The 25,516-nt window shown below is 42.7% G+C and overlaps 1 protein-coding gene across 1 annotated transcript; it reads right to left on the bottom strand.

The window, feature by feature from the left end:
- Positions 1 to 854: 854 nt before the first annotated feature.
- On the bottom strand, positions 855 to 25,516 carry MOGAT1 (monoacylglycerol O-acyltransferase 1). Its single transcript, XM_054835856.1, has 6 exons — positions 25,117 to 25,516; positions 14,753 to 14,931; positions 14,122 to 14,323; positions 11,297 to 11,471; positions 7,704 to 7,903; positions 855 to 4,495 (listed from the first exon to the last, which is right to left on the bottom strand). The coding sequence occupies exons 1-6, from the start codon at positions 25,208 to 25,210 to the stop codon at positions 4,341 to 4,343; spliced, it is 1,005 nt and encodes a 334-aa protein (XP_054691831.1). The 5' UTR covers positions 25,211 to 25,516; the 3' UTR covers positions 855 to 4,340.

Genomic DNA, 25,516 nt, shown 5'->3' with positions numbered 1-25,516 from the left:
TTTTTGGTATTTCAGCAAAACCAGGATGTGATGTCGATCCATTGATAAACCATGACACATCCCCCATTTACATACACGTGGGTATAATGGGACTACTTCAAAGCAATCCACGGCCACTGCACTTTTTAATCCATTTTTCCCCTTTATAGTACACTGAGACACAACGTGGGATCGTTCCATGAAGTATTAAAAAGGGAACAACACACCATTTGCCTTTCCCAGGCTTGGGAATTCGTACCTGTCAGTGCGGCTGTTAGTATAAATGTTGCCGTACTTGTAAAACCCCTAAAAATACATCACTGTTTTAAGGTGGCTGGTTTTCCTCTTCCCAACAGACCAACGCAATACTTTTTACTCCAAGTAGTTATTTAGCTCCCCAGTTCCTAGAGTTAAGCAGAGCCTCTGCAGGGTTTGTTCTTCTTTCTATGCTACAGATACTAAGACTTGGACTCCTTAATGCAAGTTTCACTTAAATTTAAGCACAAGTTTGAATTTTAAGTTGAATTCAACTCCAAAAGCTACTACTTCACCAGTTCCTGTGTCCCCTTCACACCGTGTTCCTGCTTGTGAGCTGCTGCAGCCCAGCCCTTCCCTGCCGTGGACAGGGACCACTTCTTCCCCAGACCCTCTGGGACTGCCAGCAGGAACCTGGCTTCAGGTGAGCCCTCAGGAGACTGCAGCGAGCAATCCATCCATCTTCCCTGCCCCCTGATTTCTCAGCATGTTATGACCTCAGCCTTATTGCTAATAGGGCCTCCTGAGTTCAGTCAGGCTCCGAAGGTCCAACGGATGAAGGCCTTACCCAACAGTGGTGATGCATATTTGAATTCCAGTCAACACAAGCACGCTTTGGTACAAACCTTTATTATCTCACACCTCCTTGCCACAGCTATCATTGAAACAACTGACATTCATATTTTACAGGTACCATAAAAAGTTACAAAGTGTAAAACACGCTTTGTAGTTCACAAAGTAAAAATTCTCAAGGATTGATGTGTAAAGACTTTCTGTAAACAGACTTTGGCAAAGAGATGTTCACCCACGAGGGAACAGGCAGTCGCCGTCAGCTGGAGCACACTGGAGAGGCAGCGTTTGCATGGTACAGAGGCTGAGCACCTATCTTGGTGATAGATGACCAGCATCCCTGGGATTCCCTCCATCACTAAAAGGCACAAAGAGAAACAAACCACGAAGTGTGGACTTCCCACCAGAAATCTGAGCAGTACCCGATTCCTCTAATCACAGCTGGGGGAGCGGGTGTCACCGTTCCTACTAGTGCTTGCTCTTGCTTGGTCAGGCATGAGCTGCAACCAAAGACTGCGCTGATACTTACTCAAGCAAACATGGGAAGCCTCCTCATGGCTGCAGCAATGGTAGGACGGGTGCCTGCACCAGCCACAACTAGTCTACAGCTTCCAGGGCTCCGGCCTTTAGGCTCAGTATTGCAGGGCTGTTTTACAAATCCACACGCTGACACAGAGGTAAATATTTTAGATGACACCGTGCCTATCAGGTTTAGAGACTGATATTCTACTTTAAAATAGTCCTAGATACACTAGACAATTTGTTAATAAAAGGTAGTTTGGAAGGACCATCATCAGCAATATGCAGGAGTTACTGAGCAACAGTACATATTTAAGTAGGTTGGAGATTTTGTTTTCTTCATCTTCCTGTGTTACAAAGGCATGAAAATTTCAGTAGTCAGAGTAACACAATCCCTGCTTGTTCTGCCTGTGCCAGTTATGGATGGTATTCAGAGCTCACAATGTTCTCATGGAATTCAGCGGTAAGTCTGTTTGTAGGGTACCCTCTGGGCCAGATATTGCCCCCAAATCAGTATCCGCATATTCCCTAGAAGTTTGGGCTAATTTGATCAACAACAATCCATTGTTACTTCCCGTCCTCAACCCAACGCTAATGCTTTTAAATTTACATCCTGAGTTCCTCTATCATTAAGGTAATAGGTTAAGAGCAGGCTGAGAATGAGAGGACCTATCTCATTAGAGCAGATGATCTAGGAGAGAAGAGTCTGACAGAGGCTCCAAATTCTTTTTTCATGAATGATCAGCACTACTCACCAGGGCAGGCAGCAAAATAACAAATCCAAAGGGAATTTCACACAGCTGGCTAAGCAAAAATGACTGCTCATGGCTCATCACTTACTACAGTCCTCAGGACCCTAGAGACCTCTTCCCCAGTATCAAACCTGCCGTGTTTGACCTCCCCAGATGCATGCCCTTCCAAGCGCTGAAACAATCCTGATCTTAAGCTCGTGTTAAACATCCACAGTCACAGACCTTCCTCTTCTCAAGCCCTGCGCCTAAACCCCATTTCTGCTGAACAATAAGCCACCACTCAATACTTTGCATGCATACATAGTCCTTCAGAGATCTTAACCCAGGGGAGGATGGACAGAGTGAGGAAGTAAGATGTCTACACCACAGTGATCATCAGGCAGCAAAAGCATGGGAAGGGAAGGCAAGCACACGTGGCACCAAGAAAGCTCAAGCAGACATGAATTGTGGGCATATTGACAGCAGTCTCTCAGGCAGGAGAGGGTCTTCAGGCATCACAGATTCCAGCCATGGCTCCCAGAAAGACATCTGTCATCCTAGAGAAAGTGAGAGCAGGATTCACTGCTCAGCGCTGGTCACCTCTGACTGACAGATAGGCACTAGAAGAACAGCCCTCCTAAGGAAAGCAACCTGTTGCTGGAGGGTTTTTGGAGCACATCATGTAAATGTTCATCTGCTCTGTCTGGCAAATATTTACTCAGCTTTGGGATTTGGTTCATTAGGAGCCTATTCCTCAGGAGTCAAGATATTTCCACCCTTTTCTTTAAAGACCATCATCTCGCTAAGATCTTTTCTTTCCCAAAACCCTAACTGCATTTCTTCTGAGGAGCCTGCAGCCCAGCAAGTACACGATGCGTCCAGTGCCTTTGTGGAACCAGCACCGCTGTTCCTGGGGCACACCAGTGCTGAACTGACCCAGCTGCAGTTATCCCAGGCTGCCCAACAAGCCTGTGCATGTCCTGTCAGAGCACCTAACTGACGTAAAATTCAGGCACCACAACTGGTTAAAGCAAACCAAACACTTTTCAACAAAACCAGATCTGCAAAGTCCAGGTGCAGATACAAAGCATTTACAAATACAAGAATTTATCTCATTAAAAATGCAATAATATACTATAATTCTCTTCACACACACACCATCATCTCAGAGACCTAGGTATTTTAACCGAGAAAGAAGATGCACGTTCTCTCAAGCTTAGGCACCTGGTTTGAATGCAAAGCATCCTCTTAACCTGCTGCACCCTAGAGCTGTGCTGACACTGCCTTGGCAAGCGCAGCTGTGTCACGCTGGCACAGCTTTCCACGTGCTTCCCCACATCTACCAGCAGAGAAGAAAAAGGCATATATCAAGTATGCTTTCCTTGGTGAAGTTTCGGAACTAGACTGAACAAACTGGGCTCCCCTTCCTCCTGTGGAAGTGCTTGGCATACGATCATTTTTAACTTGCACAACATGTAAAGTTCACACGATTCTTCCACTAGCTTCCTCGGTATGCTTCTCCTGTCCTGTGCCTGCCATCTCCTCTGAGGCCGGAGCTACCAAACAAAGCTGCTGCTTCTTCTTCCAAACAGACAATCCAAAGCACAGCTTGCCCAAAAAATGTCACATCGTCAGTGCTTCCCACCACCCGGCATATACATGCACACAGAAAACACAACATGCTGTTCTTCCTCTAAACAGAGGGTCTGCTCTGCTCCATAACTTGGACAAACCACTTTTGCCAATATCCTGTTCAGGGCAGAAAGCTCCTATTTATTCTTGAATTCACATGTAAATGGCTTATAACAGCCGAAAACACACACCTTCATTTCTATGGAAGAGCAGCAAGGTTTTTTGACATTCAGAGAACAACCTGATGAAATGTTTGCTACATGCAGGTAAGTCTCTCAACTCCTAATCACAGACTTCTCGGGTTTTTACTTTTCCTGCTTGTGATCTCATGCTGGGGCCATTTCCTCTGTTCAAGCTATGGTTAGGTACCATGGTGGTAAGAACATCTGTGCTGAGTCTCTCGCTAGCATTTCTGGTACAGATGAACATAAAAGGACAACTCAAAACAGCACTGGCTTCGAGGCTCACACCCTAAGGATTTTTTTTTCCCCTCCAAGAGTAAGATAAAAATCAATAAATCATCAAATAATCCCTTCTCAAAATTATTCCTTACACAAGGATAATTACAGATTGCAAAATACAGATTGCAAGAAAGACATCTTTCAGCATACACTGTTTTTTTCCATGAGATTTGGAATTACAAATTGTAATTTGCTACTCAAAGATGAGAGATTTATGCTCAGGGATCCCATAATTTCTTTTGTGTTCTTCAAATAATTTTCTTAGTTTCTGCAGGTACAATGCATGGAGCTGTTCAATCTCTTCAGTGGTGGGGTTCAAGTTCCGTTTTACAGGTATAGGGCTTCCCACTGCAAATCAAACACAACAGCAGCGTTAGCTTCATTGACGTCTCTTTTTATGTAAAACTGCTCTCCCTCCTGTAACAGCTCCTCCACAGCTCCCAGCAAGACGGCACAATCACAGCGCTGCCCCGGGGCCTGATCCTGCCTTTCACAAACCTGAGCCCTGGGTTTGGTTCTTTCCTTTTGCTCAAGTTCAGATACAATGAATTTAAAACCCCCATCATTTCAGTTCAGCAGCAAAAGAGCAAATGAGAAGGTGGTTAAGCTCTGACTCGAAGGAGCAGTTTACACTTCAATATACAATCCCATGGGCTGTGTGCTGTCTTGCCTTTGGGGTAGTATAGCACAAGCCCAAAATAACATTTGAAAAAAATACGGCTTCTCACCATGTTCTGTTCTGCTCTGATTACTAAAGGTATCCAATGTGAGGGAGATGCCTAAGAGGACGGAGTTGCCCTCAACCACACAGCCACATGAATAGGACTGAAGGAAATGCGGATATCCTCTGATTTATTCAAAATGGGTACTGCTGCACCAGCACCAGAAATGTTGGCTACCTCAGCCTAGAGAATGGTAGCATATAAAACCCCCAAACCCTGTAAGGTGGCTCTAAACCATCCATTGCCCACGAGCATCACTCCAACTGAAGCGTTCTCCAGGCACGAGGCACTGTGCAAAGCTGCTACCTGCTCTGTCGAGCGAGAGCAAGAGGGAGCACGGCAGGCAATTCCACGGAAGTCCAGAGGGCAGCCTCCTCCTTCGCAATAAGCTATGGCTAAAAAGCCTGCATTATGCTAAGAGAAGCTTCCCACAATCTCCACCTTCCTTGTGTTGTTCAATCACTACAGATTTTGAGAGCTGTTCTTGCACTGGAGTCATCAAGAGCTTAATAGACCTGACTGAGATTACAGAGGAAGTCTGCAGAAAAGCAGAGAGCACCTAGGAGCTTTTACAAAGGCACTTGAAAATCCCTTTCAACAGGTGTTGCCACCTCAAATTGGATGGTGTTGACTAAAGGGAAGGGAAGTCTAGCCAGAACCACAAAGGGGCTGATTCTGCACGTTCCTGCTGCAGCTTCGGCTGCCAACAGCTCTCAGGCCCTACACAGTGCTGAAATTCAGACTTTACGTGACGAGGTGGGAACCCAGCCCTGGATTGAACAATACACCTTAGGGCGGGTGAAATCAATATACATCCGACACAGGATTTCCAGAAGCATGACTGGAAACACCAAACACCCCCCCCCCCAAGCCCTTCTGCAGTAGTCTCTTCTCCTAAGAGTGCAGACTTCTTGTGAAATTGGAAACTACACTCATCTTCCTAATTTTCTGTGCAGCTTTAAGCAACCTGCTTAATTTGGTATATCAGAGTTGATTCTATTTCTGAAAAGCAATAATAATTTTCAGGAAAAACTAAAGTACTTCACTCATGAAGCTGAAAACACTCATCAACTTCATGGACCTTGGTTTTGCTGAATTGCATCTCCTTGCTTCAGGAACCACGGCTTCTGATCCAGGAGGAAACTCACCAATACCCGGCCACACTGTCAACACGGCTAGCTGGCTCAGGTGGAGCTCAACATGTCTCTGTAGCTTTCAGGAGCAGAGGTAACACTTTCAAAGCCATGCTGAGCCATACTGAGACCCCACTCAAGAATGCAGGGACATGGTGATAGTTTTCAAACATGAGGAAACAGAGACACCAAAGGTAAGGGATTTCTTGAGATCATACAACAAATTCTGTTGCAAGACTCTGGTCTTGCTGATTTGAAGCACTCCCATGGTTTAACCATGGACCACCTCTGTCCTTGCAGTAAATATTACAATGATGAAGATTTGCCTCAAAGTGAAAGACATTTCAAGCTTCAGAGCACTCTCGATGTCATCAGCCCAAGGAAAAAAAATGCATAAAATATGTTGCTCTCATTCTAATGCTTTGAAAACTTTTTGGCTTTAAAATAAGTCACATTTTTAGCCTGCCTGTGCACAATGTGGGCTTTAAAAATTAAATCTTTTCTAAAACATTTAACTATATGCACTGATAAGATACAGAGCTACATGAAATTTAACATAAAAAGAGCTGCATTTTTGTCTTAAATATTTTTATTTGATCCACACTAAAATCAAATCATCCTCCCATTAAAGGGGCGGCCTTCTTAAATGTCCCTTGTGGAATACCAGAAAAGCTCAATTTGCTTTTCTGTAGAAATAGGCTTCATTAGCTCACTCAGCTTAAAACCTAAAAATTATTTATCCAAAACATAGAGACAGCCAGCTACTCCCTTTGCATGATGCCCAGCACAACTTTTTTTAAAGGTCTGGTTGTCAATAGCACTAGTTAAAGCCACTAAAAAAAAAAAAAAAAAAAAAAAAAATCAAGAGACATTCAGTCCTACACTCCAGTGACAGTAGACGACCAGGGATGAAAGCTTTTGGGGAAAAAGCTCTCTTCCAAACTGCCTGTCAACATGGCATGCATGCTCTCAGTTAAACATGAATTGATCTTTCCATGGGGAAAAAAAAACCAAAAGGGAAGGGAACACCCCAGGGATCTGCAATGCCATCTGAGCAGCAGCCTGCTGAAGGGCTGGCAGAGCTGCGGCAAGATGCCCTCTCCCTTCCCTCCTCGGTCTCTCCCCTGTCCCGATGAGCACTGGGTCAGGACTGCACCAGCTCCTTCCAGAAGCCTTGCTCTGGAGCACCACTGCAGTGGCCATGCATCAACTGAAACACCCAAATTCTTCACAGCTAAGAAATGAAGGTGCTGGGCACCTTACAAAATAACTGCAGCATCCAGAATACGCAGCAACAGCTGCAGAGCTGCGACAGCCCTCTGGTACGAATTGGACAACCTCTTGGGTTTCCTTGAGGATTGCTGAGGATAGAAGCCTATGAATAACTGCAAATGAAGACTAAGATTTGGCCTGGGACAGAAAGGGGAAAGGGAGAAAAGAATCCCCTCTTTAAATTGGGGGAAGACAGGGATGAAAGAAAGAAAGAAAGAAAGAAAGAAAGAAAGAAAGAAAGAAAGAAAGAAAGAAAGAGAAAGAAAGAAAAGAAAAGATTGATTTATTTTAAACCTCACATACATGCTTTGGATGCACAGTAACCAATTGTTTCTGTTAGAACAGATTTATAAATTTACACAGATATTAGTAGCACACATGCATTTTTAAACATTTGCAAAAGCATTAGAAAAAGCACAGGGAACTTACCGACAGTATGAATAGGTTGCCTGTAAGGTATTAAGCCAAAACTGTACTGAAATACTCCTCTAGCATGAAACAGCGGTAAAGCAAAGCCCATTATCTTTTGCAACTTCTCCTGTACATTTCTGAGCCATGAACCTTTGGGGTTTGCAACTTGCTTGAATAGTTCATTTTCACCAAAGGAAAACACCGGGACCAGATGAGCCCTGTAAAACAATGAATGCACTGAGAATCTCACATCAGCCTGCACTTGCACTGTGGTTCACATCAGCAGCGTGGAAATGGTTTCACAATAACCAGCACAGAAAGCTTTGGCAGCTCTAGACTTCATCAGCAATGGGCATTCAACTCTTCCGATGTGCAGCTGCTTTGGGTTTTTTGGGTTTTAAAAAAAAAAAAAAAAAAAAAAAAAAAAGATTGGCATATAACTAGCAACTAGCTTTTGCGCAGTATTTATTAGCTGGTTGCTACCCATCACAACTGTTCATATTCATAAAAATGAATAATTGTATATATCATCATTATGATTATGACCTTATCCACCATTATTTCAGCAAGTCCACCCTTGTTCCACTACATTTTCTCCTTTGGCAAGCAAAGAAGCCTCACTGCTAACCTTCTAATGCTCCCAGCTGGGTGGCGTCAAAACCAGATCTTGGCTTTCCTCTGCCTTTTGACCGGAGTAATGCACGCACTTGATTTCAGCACAAAAACCATGATAAAAAACAGACATCCTTGCAGACACGAGTGCAATGCCAAATTCCTCGGCTGTCCAATTCCCAGTGAAATCCTGCTTCCTCCAGACTTCTTCAAAAACACTAGCCTTAATCCATTATTACCAGAGGTCAAATCCTACCCACAGAAATTATACTAATTCACTTTGGCTCCTTCACAGCCTAATGAATTCTCATTCAGTTCATGAATTGGCTTGGGAGGAAAGGCACTGACTAGCTTCTGCACAGACTACTTAGGCTGACGGAATCAGTGCAGTTGTCTCCAACAAGCAAAACCATCACTATATTTAAAACCTTAACTGCAGCATGCTTTTTGATTAACGCTTAGTTTCATTGAATAGTATTCTACACAGTTTAAAGAAAAAAGAGCAGGGTAATCCTAAGCAGTCTCTGAAGGATACAGAGGTGTTTTATTTGCTTTGCTTAAGTCTTAACTTCTCTATCTTAGTTCCATTCAGCCCACGCTATCTTTGATAAAAACCTTACTGTAAAATAGCAGCATTGCTATAATATTGTCAGGACAAACTACTGCAGAGCTCTGAATGCCTGAGGAGGATGCACTGAGGAGAAAGCTGGCTGGAAAGTACTGTGGACAACGAAAACCCCCACGTATGAAAAAAACCTGCTTCTACAGCTTCTCGAGCCTGGGGACCCCCAGAGACTGTCATTCCCACTCACTATTCTGACTGGTGTCTGCTCAAAGGTTCTTTCTCAAATAGAGCATATATCACCCAGCCACCTGTAAAGGAAGTATCAGAAAGCCTGGTACATACTGTGGCTGTGTAAATACTCCACTTTTTACTACAACATTACGACAAACATGAACATCTTGTGGCGCAATAGCATTCTGAGACTGTGGGATTTGTTTTAATCTGGTGAAGGCTTTTGCAAGATGCTATGTAGGAGGTTGAGATAGAGAAATAAGTAACTTATGATTGTGAAACTAAAGATAAGTTAGCTGATTCATCATTTGTTTCACGTCTTTAGGATTTCTTCACTTCATATCAGGTATCTCTACTACCTCAGATCAAAATGTCTTTTCCAGAAGTGCAGAGGACTTTTGCTGACATATTCAGACCACATTTGACAAGTTCCTAGCTGAGGAACCACAGCTCTCTGTGCTGGCAGCACAGGAGCCAGAGAGCACAGGTCTCTGCATCGCCCCTTCCTCCCTTGCTATTCGATGCTGCAGATCACCGAGCACCAGAAAGACATGCCCGCGCTGGGGGCAGGTGGTTCTTCTCATCCGCCTCCCACAAGCCTCCCTCGCCCTTTCACGTCCATGTGAGTTGGAAGCTTGTTTCCCATTTTGCTGATTGTCAGAAACAAAGTGTTAAAACCAGAAGCAATTACTGCTCAGGCCCAGAACGACTTGCAGCCTGGCGGTGAAGGTGACCATGCGTGAGGTGTAGGTGCCAAGTCACTCGGGCAGAGACAGGGCTCTAAACAACTAAGCCTCTTAAAGAGGGGAACATCATTTGAAACAAAGGACTTCATAAGGAAAGAAGTGGCCATTCCTGTGTTTTGTAAGTGTCCTGATCTTCTTGTGTTGGGGATGCTTTTGAAATCAAGGCCACGAGAGGCACAGGTGTATCTAGTTTCTCAATCCAAATCAGTTTATATGAGAGATAAACACCAACCTTTGTGATCTGACAGTTACGGACATGCTAAAAAAACCCAAACAAAACCAACAAAACCAACCAAACAAAACAAGCCAAACACACACACACTCTCCCCAAATATTCTTCTGAACTTTATGGTTAAAAAAAAATAAAAGCTACTGATGGTGTTTAGGATTCCACTGGAGTAAAGACTCATTTAGGCACTAAAGTCCTAATTTAAATACACAAATGTTGTTTCTGGGTACAAATTAGACTAAAATGTTACTTCCTATCAGAGAACAGGTCCTTTATAAGACTCCTAGGGATATGCGTAAGAAACCCTCTTGGAATTTTGACACAGAATAGTTTCTAGAAAAAATGGACCTTAGCATCCTGTGTGAAAAGAGAGCTCCTCTTCTCAGAGACCACCTTTTTTCCAGTTAACAGCTTAAAAAAACCCCAAACTGTTACAGACTTCTCAAGACTAATATTTTTTTCTCATTGCTTCGCATGTCAATATATAATGCTGGGAGCTCTTCAAAAAGTTTAGCAGGAACAAGTCATTGGTTCCAATATTTCCAGTATACAAGACATTAAGACCAGTCCAGCACAAACACAATAGCTTATACTGTGTAAATCACTCAAAAGATATTAATACCATCTCTGTTTAGTTATACACTGATGACTGTTTGATAGTAATATAAGCTAGTTTTTCTTGATACTTTCACCAAAAATTCCCAGAAACTTACTTTTGCAAATAACAACCTTCAAAAGAAAGTCTTTAGAATACAGGTGAAAACAAATCTTCCTAGACCACAATTTTCAGTGATTTAATAAAACAGGGCCTAGCTTTCTAATACAGAATTTTCTTATCACTTCAAGCAGACAAAAAAATATCGTAACTTCAATTTACAGAACAGAAAACAGAATGCCTGCTCCACTCAGCAATAACAGCCAAGGTTTACTAATATTGTTTCATAATTCTTACTCCTTGCTAGTGCAAAAAACAAGTGAAACAAAACACCAAGATATGCTAATAACACCTACTGCTTACAAATTATGAAAGTCAAAGGGAGTTTTCAACACTCCCAGATTGGATCTGGATGGACAGACTGGCTCCTATGGCAGACATCTGCACGTTCGTAGACAAGTAACTCTTTCAAATACTAATTATATTAAATATAATAAACTCATATGAACTATATTTAAGAATCAATCTTTATTCAAAGCATGCTTACTACAGCAGCCCAGATGGGACACCTACCCATGTTTCAAGGCCATTTTAATAAAGCCCTTCCTCTTGAGGATGTTCAAAGTTAAACTTCCAGGGTGTGCATTCAGAGATTCCTCCGCTCCTCCAATCACAATGACGGATGCGTGGCCGCCTCCTTCATTATTCAGCACATACGAGACACTCTCCTTGGATGCAGAAACCATTCCTTCAGGACCAAACATTTTAAGAATGACCACTGAATCTTCATGTACAAGAACAATACAGTTTAAGAAATATTTTTAAATATCTAAATGATGTTTCAAAATGATTACAGCACAGGACAGAGTTCAAAGATTTGGGTTCACCCTCCTCATTCTGCAACAGATTTGGTCTTAGGTAAGTCCTCTGATTTCACACTGACGAGCTAAATGCTGTTTGCCTGTCACAGCAGTTTTGAGATCTTCAGGGAAGAGCGTGCCCTTCTGCCAACTTAACTCCCCTCAGAGTGATTCTGTGCCTGAGAACAGAAGAGTTGAATGGCAGCGCATACTGCTGAGAGGCAGCAGCTAAAGCCATACAGCAGGTGCATATAAACACAGGCACAGAGGGTTTAACAGAATGAATAGAGGACTTGTTAACTCAAACACGGATCTACAGCGCCAAGCTGATCCCCTTCACTCTAAAGCAGCAGCTCCATCTAAGGCAACGGCATGACGGCATCAGAAGCAGCAGAAAAGGCTCACTTGTACCATTCCCAATGATTGCATCAGCTCATTCTCTAGTAACCGAGACCTGGCACTCATCAATCTATTTAGGCTAAAATAGCAGAATATATGAAGCTTTCCTGGTACTCCTGCTGATCCTGGTACTTCTAATCAGAGACACACTGCTGTATGAGCCTTTAACGTCAACTTAGACCTTGCTCTGAACTTGACGCTTAGAAATCTGTTAGAAAGGGGACTTTTCAATCTAACCCCTCCAGACTTCCTTTGTGCCATAAGTTTTACTTCAAAAGCTCATAGTGGTACCATTTACCCAGAAGGCACATTTAATTACATTGTGTTGCATTAATATAGTCTAAATGACAATCCAGAGATCAAGTCTAGTTTGCATTGTTCTTGGTTTTTACAGGGCTAGTATCAAGGCACGCTCTTTTGGATGCTAAGCAAAGACTTCATTTCCTGTTACCTACTTGCTTTTCTTCCTATTAGGGACATTACAGTGTGGACTATGAAAATCTCACAAGAAGAGGAAGATGATTGTAATCTAGTTTTGAGAGCTGGCCACCAAAAGGAATAGCTTGCTACGGGAGCAAGCTCAGACCTCAGTAAAAAGCTACTTCCATTTGCCTTATATGTCTTCACAGTCATTGTTACTCTGAAAAATGCAGCTGACCTGAGACTCACAAATAATTTGAGTGATGCTTGTTCACCAGTCGGCATGCACTTTCTCTGGAAGAGAAAGCAAGAGCTACAGTCTTTCCCCAGGAGAAGTTGTATCTCCCTGCTGAAGCAGAGAAGTCAGCCTGCGCGCAGGGCACTGCTCCCCGCTTGCTCACACAGCAGCTTGGTAAGAGCAGAAACTGCTCCTCCCCACGACAACAGCTGCAGCCTGGCAGGCTTCCGAGACAGGGAGCAAAAGACTGGGAGATGAAACAGTGTGCTAGGAGCATGGCTTCCAGTACACAGAAGATTTTGCAAGTGTTTTATGATTTGACTGATAACCTGTATTATATCAAAGGTCCCCCCTGGTTTATCAGCTACATACCTGTGAAAAACGAGCTACCATGCTGACTATTCTTTAGCACGCTTTTTACTCCAGTTATTTCTCATCTAGCAGGTAAATATTTGTTCCTATGGGTCAAGATGCCAAAAACATGTAAAGCTGACTCCCAAGCTAGGCAATGTTTAAAACTGTCATCTTCCACCACTGTCAATCCCTTAACTTTGCAAGCCTGAAAGAATCTCCTCAGAAATGACATTTGCATGGAAGGGCATTCCGGGGTGTGCTGAAGTATACATGGATATGCAATTCTGATATTAATCTGAACAACATCCTAGGCACATTTCTACAAATGGAGCAGTTGCATAGCTTATCCAAGATCACAGCGTCTGTGTTGCAGGCAGGAATAAGACCTAGATTTCTGTCTCCTAAACCTAGTCTTGTGCACCAGACCGTACTTACCCAAATGCTCTAGTTAAATGCATTTAAGTAAAATAGCTCCTGTATTAAACCACTGTGGGGAAACACTAGTCCCGATTTCATTATACATTCTTCTGTTCCCCAAACTTTATTGCTTGTTATTTTTATCTTTTATTACTGTAGTACCAGTCATGAATATCAACCCTTTATAACAAGTGCTCCTCAGAACAGAGGAAAAAGGCTCCTGTCTTTAGGGTTTACATCTCCACTAAAATTATACAAATTTGCACTATGGGACCTCAGTCAGAAGCAGGTACTTAACTTCTGACTAGAAAGATACTTGTAATGAGTAGGACTTTAAGCCCTTCAGGTAAGAGACGATCCTCAATTTGTTTTACAAGTGTCTGTGCAATAATTAAATAACAATATAAATTAATATGCCCCTTTCTTGCAAATAACTGATACAGTAGTGCTGTCTCACAGCTCAAGGGAAAAACAGCAACTTTTTTCAGAAAGCAAAAAAGCTCAGTGATATAGTTTAACAAAACTATTAATGAAACCTTTCAGATTGTTTTGCAACAACAGTTTATTGTAAAACAGAGGTGTAATTTAGCACCAACGCTGATCCTTCTGAAGTGAAATTACTTACCATTTATAGGTACAGGAATGGACCCTACATTTGAAGCAGAAGCTATAATACGGAGCAACAGCTGAGACATTCTGCTTTTACTTACCAGCACTCATTATGTATTCTCTGAAGAAGGGACAGCCAAACCAGATGGGCATGATATGAAGATATGGAGTAAGCCCAGGAAATAAATTTTTGAAATTTGAACCGGTGCAAAAGTTTCCAAAGGCTCCAGCTACCAGGACCCCATGAGGATGAAAGCCAAGTAAGTAGTTGTGATTTGGATTCAGATCTGAAGTTTTTATAAGCTGAAAAATAGAGGCAGTGGAGGACATTATAATACTTAGCTCAGGATTCTCAAAAACAACAAGTATGGAGATTGCACATTGACAGGACACAGAACCGATGACAATTCATTTCCTTCTGAACACTTTAAACTATTGTCCTGTTTTACAGCTGAACAAAGTTTAAATAAATGTGTCTCAAGACGTCATGTCTAGCATTTACTGTGCTGAGGCACTATCTTGTGACCCAACAGTCCAAGTAGAAAATCAGCCCCTGCCCCTTTTTGTCACTAAATCTCAGGCTTCCCATGTTTTAAAAAGATGTTGAGTTCACCCTGGAGTAAGTATTAGAATTTTACCAAAGAGGAGTCTTAGATGTTTTGTCCACGCTCATGGCTATTCAAGCTGTCTCTGTTCCACTGTTTACAGTTCTATAAGAAACCTTTTACTCACATGAATGGGAAAGTATTCCCTAAAGTACTTCCAAACAGTCCAGCTTCTGACCCACTGGGACCGCCTGCCCCCTGTGCATGGCGTTTCCCAGTCCAGGTAGAGCCATAGCAGGTACAGAACAGCGAGGAACCAGAAGTTTCCCAGGATCAAGATCACAAAGAATCCACAGCAAAACTCTGCTACAAGAGACAAAAAAGGAAACCATAGCAAGCGTTAATCTCACCTGTCTCCTTTTAAGACCTTGAATTCCCAGCCCTGACATTTTTATTACAGATGCTACTCCAAATGCATACAAATTTAAGTTAGCTTATTCCACATTGTGTAAATGTCATTACACTGAGGGTGAAACACCTACAAGGGTGAGGTATCACCTCAGTCTATATTTCTTACTCTACTGCACAACTGGACGAATAAGCGTAAGATGATACTGGTTTACTTTAATAAAACAAAAGCATTAAGAGGTTCCACTTCAGCCTCTAAACACGTCACTGTAGTGGAAGCTCACCATTGCTATGGAATACAACAGCAGTTTTAAGTCCTGATACTTTCAGACCCAGGTTAGTAAGAATTGTAACATCCTACCGCAATAACGACACATTGGAAGTGTATTGTACGTACTTCAGAAAAAGTTGTTTGATTAAACAGAATGTGTTACTTTGGGGCTCAACCCTGACATAATTATTCAGGGAAACTCCCTATGGAAACATTACATTTGTAGGACGTGCAGAATTTTGCACTCTTGCAGCAACTCAAGCAGCTATGGACGCAGTACCTGCTGCTCTCCGCCCCATAGTGCCCTGCAGCAGCCTGCTTGCTGTGACATCTTGTGAGCAAAATGCAGCAGGCTCGCGGATCAGAGTAATTCAGCAGATGCAAGGTTTGCAAGGGAGCCAGGGCTTTAGCATCATGTATTTACACAATGGCAAGCAAAACATGACTCAGTCCTCACTGGAAGTCTCAACGGCATAGTTGTATGAAACAGGTGTTTTTCTGTGATATTTTACAAAGCAGAAGTAGTACTTTGTATGTCCCACAATTGACTGGCTTTCATGAGGGCAATATCCTGTTATGTCCTGAAAGGAGTTACACCAGTGAAACATACTGTGCTAATACACAAGTAAATAGAGTGGAGTAAAAACATAAGAGAAGTACATCAGGCAATAATTTGGCTAACATAATGTAAATACTACCAGAACTGAAAACTTTGAAATAAGCAGATGGACCAACAGTAAAAACCACTCACCCTAGTTAAGATCAGCTTCATTCAAGAGAAAGATTACTTGGGCACTGAATATTCACAGCAGATTCCCTACACCAAGCAGGTTTCAAACCGCTGAAATTCAGAGCTTGACATGGCCTATGGGCACTCTTGTGTTTCCTCCAACCTGAGTACTTATTTTTTTTCTGAACTTCTGTCAACTTTCCCTCGTGCCTAGTTTAACTGTGCTTTCAGAGTAGAAATGGATATATTGTCATGGGGTAACTGAGAACTACTGCAGAATCCAGAAGCAGACACAGCAAGCAAAGCTGCTGGTTAGATTGAGTAGGAAAGGGATGAACATTCCCATTTCTGACAGGGAATAAGCAAAGAAGGAATTGCATTTGCTCTAAGGAAGGGAGAAGGGAACAATCATAAGTAAAACCAGAAGCAGGATCAAATCTACTGTTTTGAACGATATTCCATTCTTCAGTACCACCAGCACAGAAGCTCATTGCTTCCTGCTTAAACAGGCAACCCTGGTCTTGCACAGAGAAGCACCTCAGTAAGAGCTCTAGAAAAATACAATGACTGAGGCCCACAGGCCTCCAAAGTCAACGTGGAAAAATCCCCAAAGCTGCAACAACTTCTAGGGAACGTCATTAATGCAGGATGAGCAACATGGGTGAAAGACAACACTCAATTCCACTGCTCCGGAGGAAGAACTCACTTGGAATCCCATACCAGCAACTCTTGAAAATAGGGCACAGAAATATTTTGAGGAAAAGTCATTACCTGTTCTTTGAAGAAGAGATCCTGAAACTATAGAAATTTCTAAGAATGCTAATCTGGACAGGATTGCCATAAATCAATTAATTTGAAGTTGTTATGCAAAAATTGGTAAGTATTTATATTTCCTACCCTTCCTTTCAGAAGGACTTTTGGCTCGGTGCAGAATCACAAGGCTTTTTACTATCAGTTTCCTAGCCAAATAGCTGAAAGGTGCTTTGGATCAAAGCATCCTTGCTGTGAGAGCTAATTAAATCAGCAGCGGTAAGTGCCAGATAGCACTATTTAACACTATGCAGACAAACATATCCGAGATCAACAAGCTCACTGCTTTGCTTTAGCTAGAACACGTTCCTGCGTGCATGTAAGGTATGGGGAGATAAGTATGCTGACGGCATTTCCTAAGGGGAGCTCAGCATCTTGTAGGACAAAGCTGATTTATTATTGCATTCGTAATGAGACATGCAAAGCAAATTCCTTTTACCATACCTCCTTATTATTTCAATGCATTAACAGCCTGCAAGATGAGTTAAACACTGATGACTCAAAACCAATGAACCTATAAATACAAACCCAGTGTTTTCTCCTTCCGAGAAGACAGTGAGTAAATAAATGGCAACCACTTTACCTAAATTCTTAAACAAATTCCAGGCAAAAGATGAATAACTTGGAATTCGTCACTTTACTATATTATTTCCTCCTTGGATGTAGGTCCAGTGAACACTGGAAGCATAATTTTTTTGCTTGAACTTGAATTAAAGCTTTGAAAATATCTCTGTGGTGTATTGGAACAGTGGGGGAAAAGGGAAACAGTATGGATTAAAAGACAAATCACTGCCGTGGGACTCTGAACATCTGGTTTGCCAGCCAACATTGGTGAGTCCCTTTTACTCCATTTCCCTGTTTACAACATGTGGATACTCATCTGTTGCCAGAAATGGATGAAAAATATTATATATAGTGTTAGCTAGCAGCACTGGGAGCCATCCTGCTCAATGATGCTTCAACGCCTGATGCTTCACTCATTAAGTGGGCTCTGAGTTTGCAGTGGTGAGCACCAAATCCATAAAATAGTTAAATACCACAGAGATAGGAAGTAGGAAACCAGCACATTGTGTGGGGAAATAAGAGCGCTCCCAGCAACTGGGAGCTCAGAACACATCTGCAGTTACTAAGGAGTCAAAAATGTTTGAGTAGTATCTACTGTGAGGGCCACCAAATCTAAGATTGTCCACTATAAGAAAAGCCTCCCATTACCAGACGATACTCTTAGTCACATGGTTTAGCTTTAGGTAGTCCTGCAAGGAGCAGGGAGCTGGACTCAATGATCCTTGTGGATCCCTTCCAACTTAAGATATTCTATGATTTTATGATTCTACTCTCAGAGCAGTCAGACCATGTCTGGCCAGTGCAGGTGTATCCTAGGTGGCCAGCGTGCTCATCTCAATCCAACAAGCACTACCTGTAGTACCCCACAAAGCCAAGCAAAGCAGCTTGCACTGCTTTGGAACAGAACGTTGGAAGGAACACACAAGGAGAATTGCACAATGATGTTTTCGTCCCTAATGAACATTTGCTCCTCTCTATAATCCCTCAAGGCACCACTGACAAGTTGATTTCGGCATTAAAAAAAAAAACACCAAATCACATTTCCCCTGCTTAGTGGATTCTTTCATTAGGAAAAAAGTAAAATCAGCCTTAATTTCTGGAAATACTATCTAAGTTATTCATAAATGGTAAAGAAAGGGATAGAAATGTAAATGAAATAACACATACAGCAAATGAACTCCAACAGTCCCACCAAAGGAAGACCTGAGACAACAGCACCTGAGTGAGGCAATCTGCCAAGGCAACGGTTAGCAAGTTCATGCCTCTGCAGAGTACTGCTCTACAGCTTTTATGTAGAAAGTCTCCTTTTTAAAAAATGGAGTCATAATGTTAGCACTATCCTCTTTAGATCCTATTATTCTGTGCAATTCTGTCAATATAGAGATTTCCACCAGAACCAGGGGAACTTGCTGCCACTTTCTACCCATGGCAGATATGGATTCCCCAGCAAAAATTATATCCCCAGCAAAGAACAAACTAGGATTTTATTTAAACTAACTGCACTGGGAAATTATTGAAGTCCATGTGAATTTGGTAGCCACCTCCAGGACCAAGTTAGCAAGAAGGTCAGCATTTGTTGACTACTTCTCAGTCTCCTGTAGTGGAGGTCCCTCCTCAGTTTATTGGTCACAATTGGGAGCCCCAGTCACAAGGATATTTGAGCATTCCTGAAGAGCTGTATTTCAACACTATTATGATAACAAATGCAAACCCTCAGATGCCAAAGTTTGGAGGCTGGTTTATAGGCTTGTTTACTCTGGAATTTGGTTCCAGTTCTCAAGCAAGCAGACCTTCCATTGACAAATACTGATAAACTAGAGATATTGAGCATTAGGCACTATTGACTTGTAGATAGAGTGGTCTGGATACAGTAAATCCCTGAGTTACTAATTACCAAATCCTGAGACAGCATGCCAGATGTAGTCGACATATTTCCTGTTTCTTTTATTTCTCCTTAGCCATCTACTATCAGTTATGTTCACATACAGGTTGCCAAGCCAGGGCCCCTGGCCTGGCGCAGCACAGGCATTTTTCTGTTCTCATTCTTACAAGATACAAATATACACAGACACATGGTTAAATCCCCTCCCTAAGATGTATGTAGCATAGGTAGCATTCCTAGAAATACAGGTCAGTCAAGCATCAGTAAATACCCTGTTATTCTCTGTGATCACACATCAGTCCCTGCCCATGGGCCAGCAATAAGCTTCAGGGATAGATGAGCAAAGACTGACAAAACCAAGTAGCAATACCAGCCAGCCTGCTAGGAAAGGCTCATAGAGCTTAGCTGAGTTTTCTCAGGTATCAAAACAGAGGGTTTTTAAAAAACGCTTTGAGGAAAAATGAGACTGTTTTAGTTAGCCAGCTACAGCTGGTGAATTATATCAGCACTAGATAATAAAATATCATTACATGTTTGGGGAAAAGTTCATTTTTTGCTTTAGCACATTACACTGACACCTGCTTTCTCAACACTTAATTCACTACTTATTCCAGCAGCAATATCTTGCTCTGTGGCAAACGTTTCATCATTTCTATTCTTTTGGGGAAGCCAGATCCACAGCTCAGAACTGTCTCCAGCCAACTTCAATTAACAGAGCAATTCATCCTACATGCACAGAAGTTTAATCACTAGAGAACAGGATGTACTTTAATATACAGCAAAGTCTTTAGCATATTATTTTGTGGCTTCATGCATATTAAAGTATACCTTTTATTACATACAGATTTTGTATTATTAAGTACTTTGCAAATAAACACAGGGGTGCATGCACAACAGTCGCTTCCTAGGTCCCCAGTAAGAAGACCAGCGCACCACTGCTGGACCTAGAAAGTGAGCCATAGAAGATGCACCATTCTCCCCTACCACCACCTTGTCTCAAAACAAAATTCCAGTATCCTTGTCATAAGGTTAAACTCTCTCTCATTTCCGTCTCTCCTTGTCTGGACCAAGATACCACCACCCCACCCAAGTTACCCGGGTCTGTATTTGATTTTGTGCATGCTCAAATTCCACTGTCCCTTTTCGCATCAAATGCACAGAAGTTGGCAGAAGAGAAGCTCACCCACTCACCTTTTACCTATATTTTCTCTAAAAAAAACACTGTCATTTAATTTGTGTACATTAGAGAGGAAGGGAAACAAAAGGCTAAAGCACATGCAAAGCAGCACTTAAACCAAATCTCATTGATTTTTCTTTGTTTAAATTGTTTTGCCTTGAAAAGAACCCTGTGATCTACCTGCTGCATAGGTACTGATCACCTCCTGATACAAACTGAACTTCACTCAGAGTGCAGTACTGAGGCACACTGCTCACCCCTGCAGCACGCTTACACACCAAGGTAAATCACTGCCCAATTACCATGTGAGAAACAGAAAACCTACGCTGGTTCCTCACAGGAGGATATCAGCCATACTACTAACTGCAGCAAAACCAATTCAGTCAAAAAGACTAAGATTTTCCAGCTTAAAAACAAAAATTTCATGCTAAACACCAGTGACACCTGTTGCATTCATCAATGGTGACAATTTCTTTTGTGTATATGTACCGTCAAACCTACACTACAAAAACGGGAGTGATGTAACCTCTTTGCTCTTGTCCCCAGCACTTGCAGGCTTGGAGATTTCATTTCTCCAGGTGACTTTCTGCCTGGGGTTGTGCTGGACAACGGCACAGCGAGATCACAAGCAGATACCAGCACACAGCTTCAGAGGCAGGCACGATGTGGGGGCTGCACCAGCTTGGAACAGGACCAGACCTGCCTCAGGACTGTCAGCCCCTGGCCAAGCGGATGAACCTCTAGCAACAGTAATTACAGGCATAAAACTACATCTATCGAAATTGTCTGTTTCAGCCTTTTTTTTTTTCCAAAGTAGGTACTCCGAAATTGCAAAACTTCATATATTTGCTATTTCAGCAATGAAACAATAATGACTTGAAATTAAGCTTCAGCCTGAAGCTGTTTTGGATTTCTGCTTAACACAGCAAGAAACAGCATCATTTTAGAGTTTCCTGTTTTTCAGTTTTCATAGCTTTAGTTTTCTAGACTCCAAGCTAATACTGCTCTTCTTTTAAAAGACAGAATCCCATTTAAAAGACTTTTCTTTTTCATGGAACTTTACCTAAACTGTTTTAGCCAGCTGCATTTAGAGCACAATAAGAAAGGAAACTGTATGACAGTTTCGGCTGGCACAAGGTGGGAAACTGTTAGATGGTCATTTCTCTAGTCTAATCCAGAAGCTCTTAAATACAGATCACATTATTTCAGAACTCATTTTTGCTTCTGGTGTCATGCCCCTGGATAACCAACAGAAGAACCACTGCTACAATGAAAACTTGTCTTTTCTGCTTGAGGGCGAACTTTGGCAGCTTGCAGTACAGAGCAGGGAAGCACAAGAACTTACACTTGGAATTTTAAAGAGGTTCCTTTTGTATGTAATGAAATTCTGTGCACATCTGTACAGCTTTTTGAGGCAGAGGCATGTTTACTCTGTCTACACTCTACAGCAGAAGCAATGTATGTGAAGTGCAGACCCAGACCAAGCCTGTACACTGAGCAAAGAAGCAGAACTTTCTTGTTTGTACCGTGCTACTGCAGCTATTTGTTCAGTATTTGCTGGCTGATTTGCTCTTTCTACAACAGAATCATAGAATGGTTTGGGCTGGAAGGGACCTTAAAGATCATCTAGTTCCAACCCCCTGCCATGGGCAGGGACACCCTCCACTAGCCCACATTGCCCAAAGCCTCATCCAATCTGGCCTTGAACACTTCCAGGGATGGGGCATCCACAACCTCTCTGGGCAACCTGTTCCAGTGCCTCACCACTCTCACAGGGAAGAATTTCTTTCTAACATCTAATCTAAATCGACCCTCCTTCAGCTTAAACCCATTACCCCTTGTCCTGTCACTACACTCCCTGATAAACAGTCCCTCACCAGCTTTCCTGTAGGCCCCTTCAGGTACCAGAAGGCCACAATTAGATCTCCCCAGAGCCTTCTTTTCTCCAGGCTGAACAATCCCAACTCTCTCAGCCTGTCCTCACAGGAGAGGTGCTCCAGCCCTCTGATCAGCTTCATGGCCTCCTCTGGACTTGCTCCAACAGCTCCATGTCTCTCCTGTACTGGGGCCGCCAGAGCTGGATGCAGTACTCCAGGTGGGGTCTCACAAGAGGAGTGAAACCCCACAAGTGGTGATGAGATTCAGAGTCTTCAGCAACTATTGCATATATGTATTTTGGGCTAACTTGTGAGTAGCTTTTAGTCACACAAGCAAGAGGGCACTTTCAATCAATTCCACACTCTCAGAAAACCCTGCAGCATTACACCCAAGCAACCCTGGAGAGCGAGGGGCAAAGGCCAACACAATGTGCTTTTAACATTAAATACAGCTATTCTTAAGGGTCTCAGCCAGGAAGATAAAACCGATGCTTGATTTTCAGAGTCTTCTGTCCAAGTCACATTATGGATTCTGAGTTGCAATAGACTCGTGTTCCCCCTACCTCTTACTCTGCATGCTAAATCACATTTTCACATGTCACTGCCCAGATTTAAAAGATATCACTATTACCCAATTCAGCTTTTGTCTTTCAGGGCACTAATTTTTAGAGTTCTCTTACTTTATCTGTTAGTCCTATTGGTCCATTTTATTAAGTTATGGCACCTCACCACATGCTTAGATGGACAGCTTTAGCAACTCAGCCCTATTTACTCACTGCTCTAAACAGAATCCCTATAATATGAATCATTAGTTATCACATCGTGTTATCTGTTCATGGTTTCACATGCAGATATTTTTACATAAGATTGAATCTACAGAAGATCTTGTTTGGTATAAACTAGATCCAGCCATATACCAACCCCCAGACAACACCTACCCCTCCAAGTTATCCTGTGATGAATTCACACAGTATTTCACTTGTACCATGGCATGCCCTGCATGATTTGAAAGTGTCACTTTTGAATTCAAGAGCTTACACACAATGTTTCCACACTTTGTCTGCTCCAGCAGACAAAAAAAAAGGCTGAAAAATCCAGACATAATAGCAATCCAGATCCTTAGAAACCAATCCATTTTTCACTTCTTTAAGTCATTTAGGATTCAGCCATCTGAATTTTCCTGGAGCTAAGTGAAACTTTTTTGGCCAGATCACTCTGGCTATCCTATGACTGAAAGGGTACACCTACAAAATTACAAGGTCACCTTGGATAGCTGTAAAGATAAACATCCCCAGGAAAGCACAAGCAGATTATTATTATTAGAATCAATTTGTCCACCAAAATTCAAGCATTTTTTCAAACAGATTTTTTTCATAATAATGTGCACTCACTACATTCAACATAACCAGCCACAAGACCACCTCCTTGTTGATTTTCCTTGACATTTATTCCCAGGCAGCGCCAGCTGCAGAAGACAGCTACCTACTTCTCCCACCGAACTGCACCAAGAGTGGATTTTCTGCAGCCCGATCACTTCTAGTAAGCTAAGGAGGACGTAAGTTTCTGCAGCAGTATTGTTACCAACCAGGCTAGGGTAAAAATTGTTTCCTTCCACTGTAACTGATCTTCCACTGCATTATCATTAGACTGGAATAATGGGACATGCCAAGATCTAATTCAATAACAGAAAATTAAAAGCACGGGCTATTTACAATGCAGCCACAAACATGAACTGTTTATAATCCAACCACGTACAATTTAGAGGTAACATAAACCAGCCAAGTTTAGGGATAAGTCTGTGAAGGTGCTTCATACACTCCATGCTTCCCCCACACACCCAAATCATTCATGTGTGGGCTAACAACCTAAAAAAATTGTCTGAAAGACACCAGACCACCATCTGAATGATACCAAATTTGCAAGATATTCAAGGAAGATATGCACACATTCTTTTCTCCCTGTAAGCCCTAAAGCATTAAAGATAATAAAACATTCCAACATTTCCAGTAACGCACAGGTAGTCAGTCGCTCCACACCTCAGAACAGTTTTGTTCCAAACAGACTATTCAATAACTGCTTGTTAATTTACATAATCCATAGATCTGGTCCCAGAGAGCTAAGGCTTAGCTTACCTTATCAAGTGACTCATTTTGTCAAGTTCAAGATAACAACCCATGAGAATAGATTTGCTGCTGTGAATAGATGTTTAGTGATAGGAGTCCATTAAGACATTAGGAAAATTCACTACAGAAGAATAATTAGCGGAAAAAGTTTACGAAGTAAAATTGTTAGGAATGCTTTCTTAAAGCAAGTGAGGACATTTTTCATAAATTTACAGAAGTGGCTGTATTTAAGCCAGTCCAGTGTCGATCCTTATTAATTTTGGTCACCTAGTTAAAAGAGAATTTTATTGAACTACAGTACATGAAGTTATTTTACAAAATCAGTAATGAAAACAGCATTAGTCATGTACCAGCCTTTATGCTGTTGTGAGTTGTCAGAAACCTAGCAGGCATCTCAATGAGAAGATGCAGCCACTAGCTTTTTAAGATCATATTTGAAAGAGAACCCACAGAAAGAAAGACCCCAAAAGAAGAGAAAAAGCCATCTGAAGTTTTCAGGAAAGAGAAGGCCTGAGCCCAGAAGTGTGATGGTCTTGCCCACCCAGGGATAACCAGGGAGCAGCTTGCCGCCCTGATACCTCTCCTCCCAGGTGGAATCACAGGGTGACACAGACCAATCGATGCCCACAGGTGACGCCGGTCAAGGAAAAAAAAGCAGATTTTTTCCTTTTCTCTCTGGGGCAAGGGCAGGAATGAAGAAGGCAGTTACCCAGCAGGAGGAAGGAGAAGATCCACTGTAACACGGCGACTGTCTGGATTCTCCTCTTTAGGGGGACGTTGATGGGGGCAAACTCGACCTTCATGCTGACGGCGGGAGAGCAGCGCGGGGAGGCACGGATCAGTCCGGGTCCCGGTCCCGGTCCCAGCCCGCCGCACCTGCCCGCCGCCACGCCGCTCTGCCGCCGGCAGCCACGGCCCCGGCCCCCAGCTTGTGGCGCAGGGACGCGCCCCCTCCCGCCGCCGGCACTGCCCACGGCCGCGGCACGACAGCGGGGTCCGGGCGCGGCCCCAGCAGGCGGGGGCGGGGAGGCGGCCGCTCCGGCGCAGCCCGCCCTGGGCACCTTCCTCCCCCGCGCCCCGCCGCCCCGTCCCAGCCCCGGGAAATCCGA

This window comes from Grus americana, chromosome 9 (assembly GCF_028858705.1).
Source record: "Grus americana isolate bGruAme1 chromosome 9, bGruAme1.mat, whole genome shotgun sequence".
In the NCBI taxonomy this organism is placed as follows: domain Eukaryota; kingdom Metazoa; phylum Chordata; class Aves; order Gruiformes; family Gruidae; genus Grus; species Grus americana.
The sequence above is the reverse complement of the archived record's forward strand: the minus strand, read 5'-3'. Positions and strand labels throughout refer to the sequence as shown.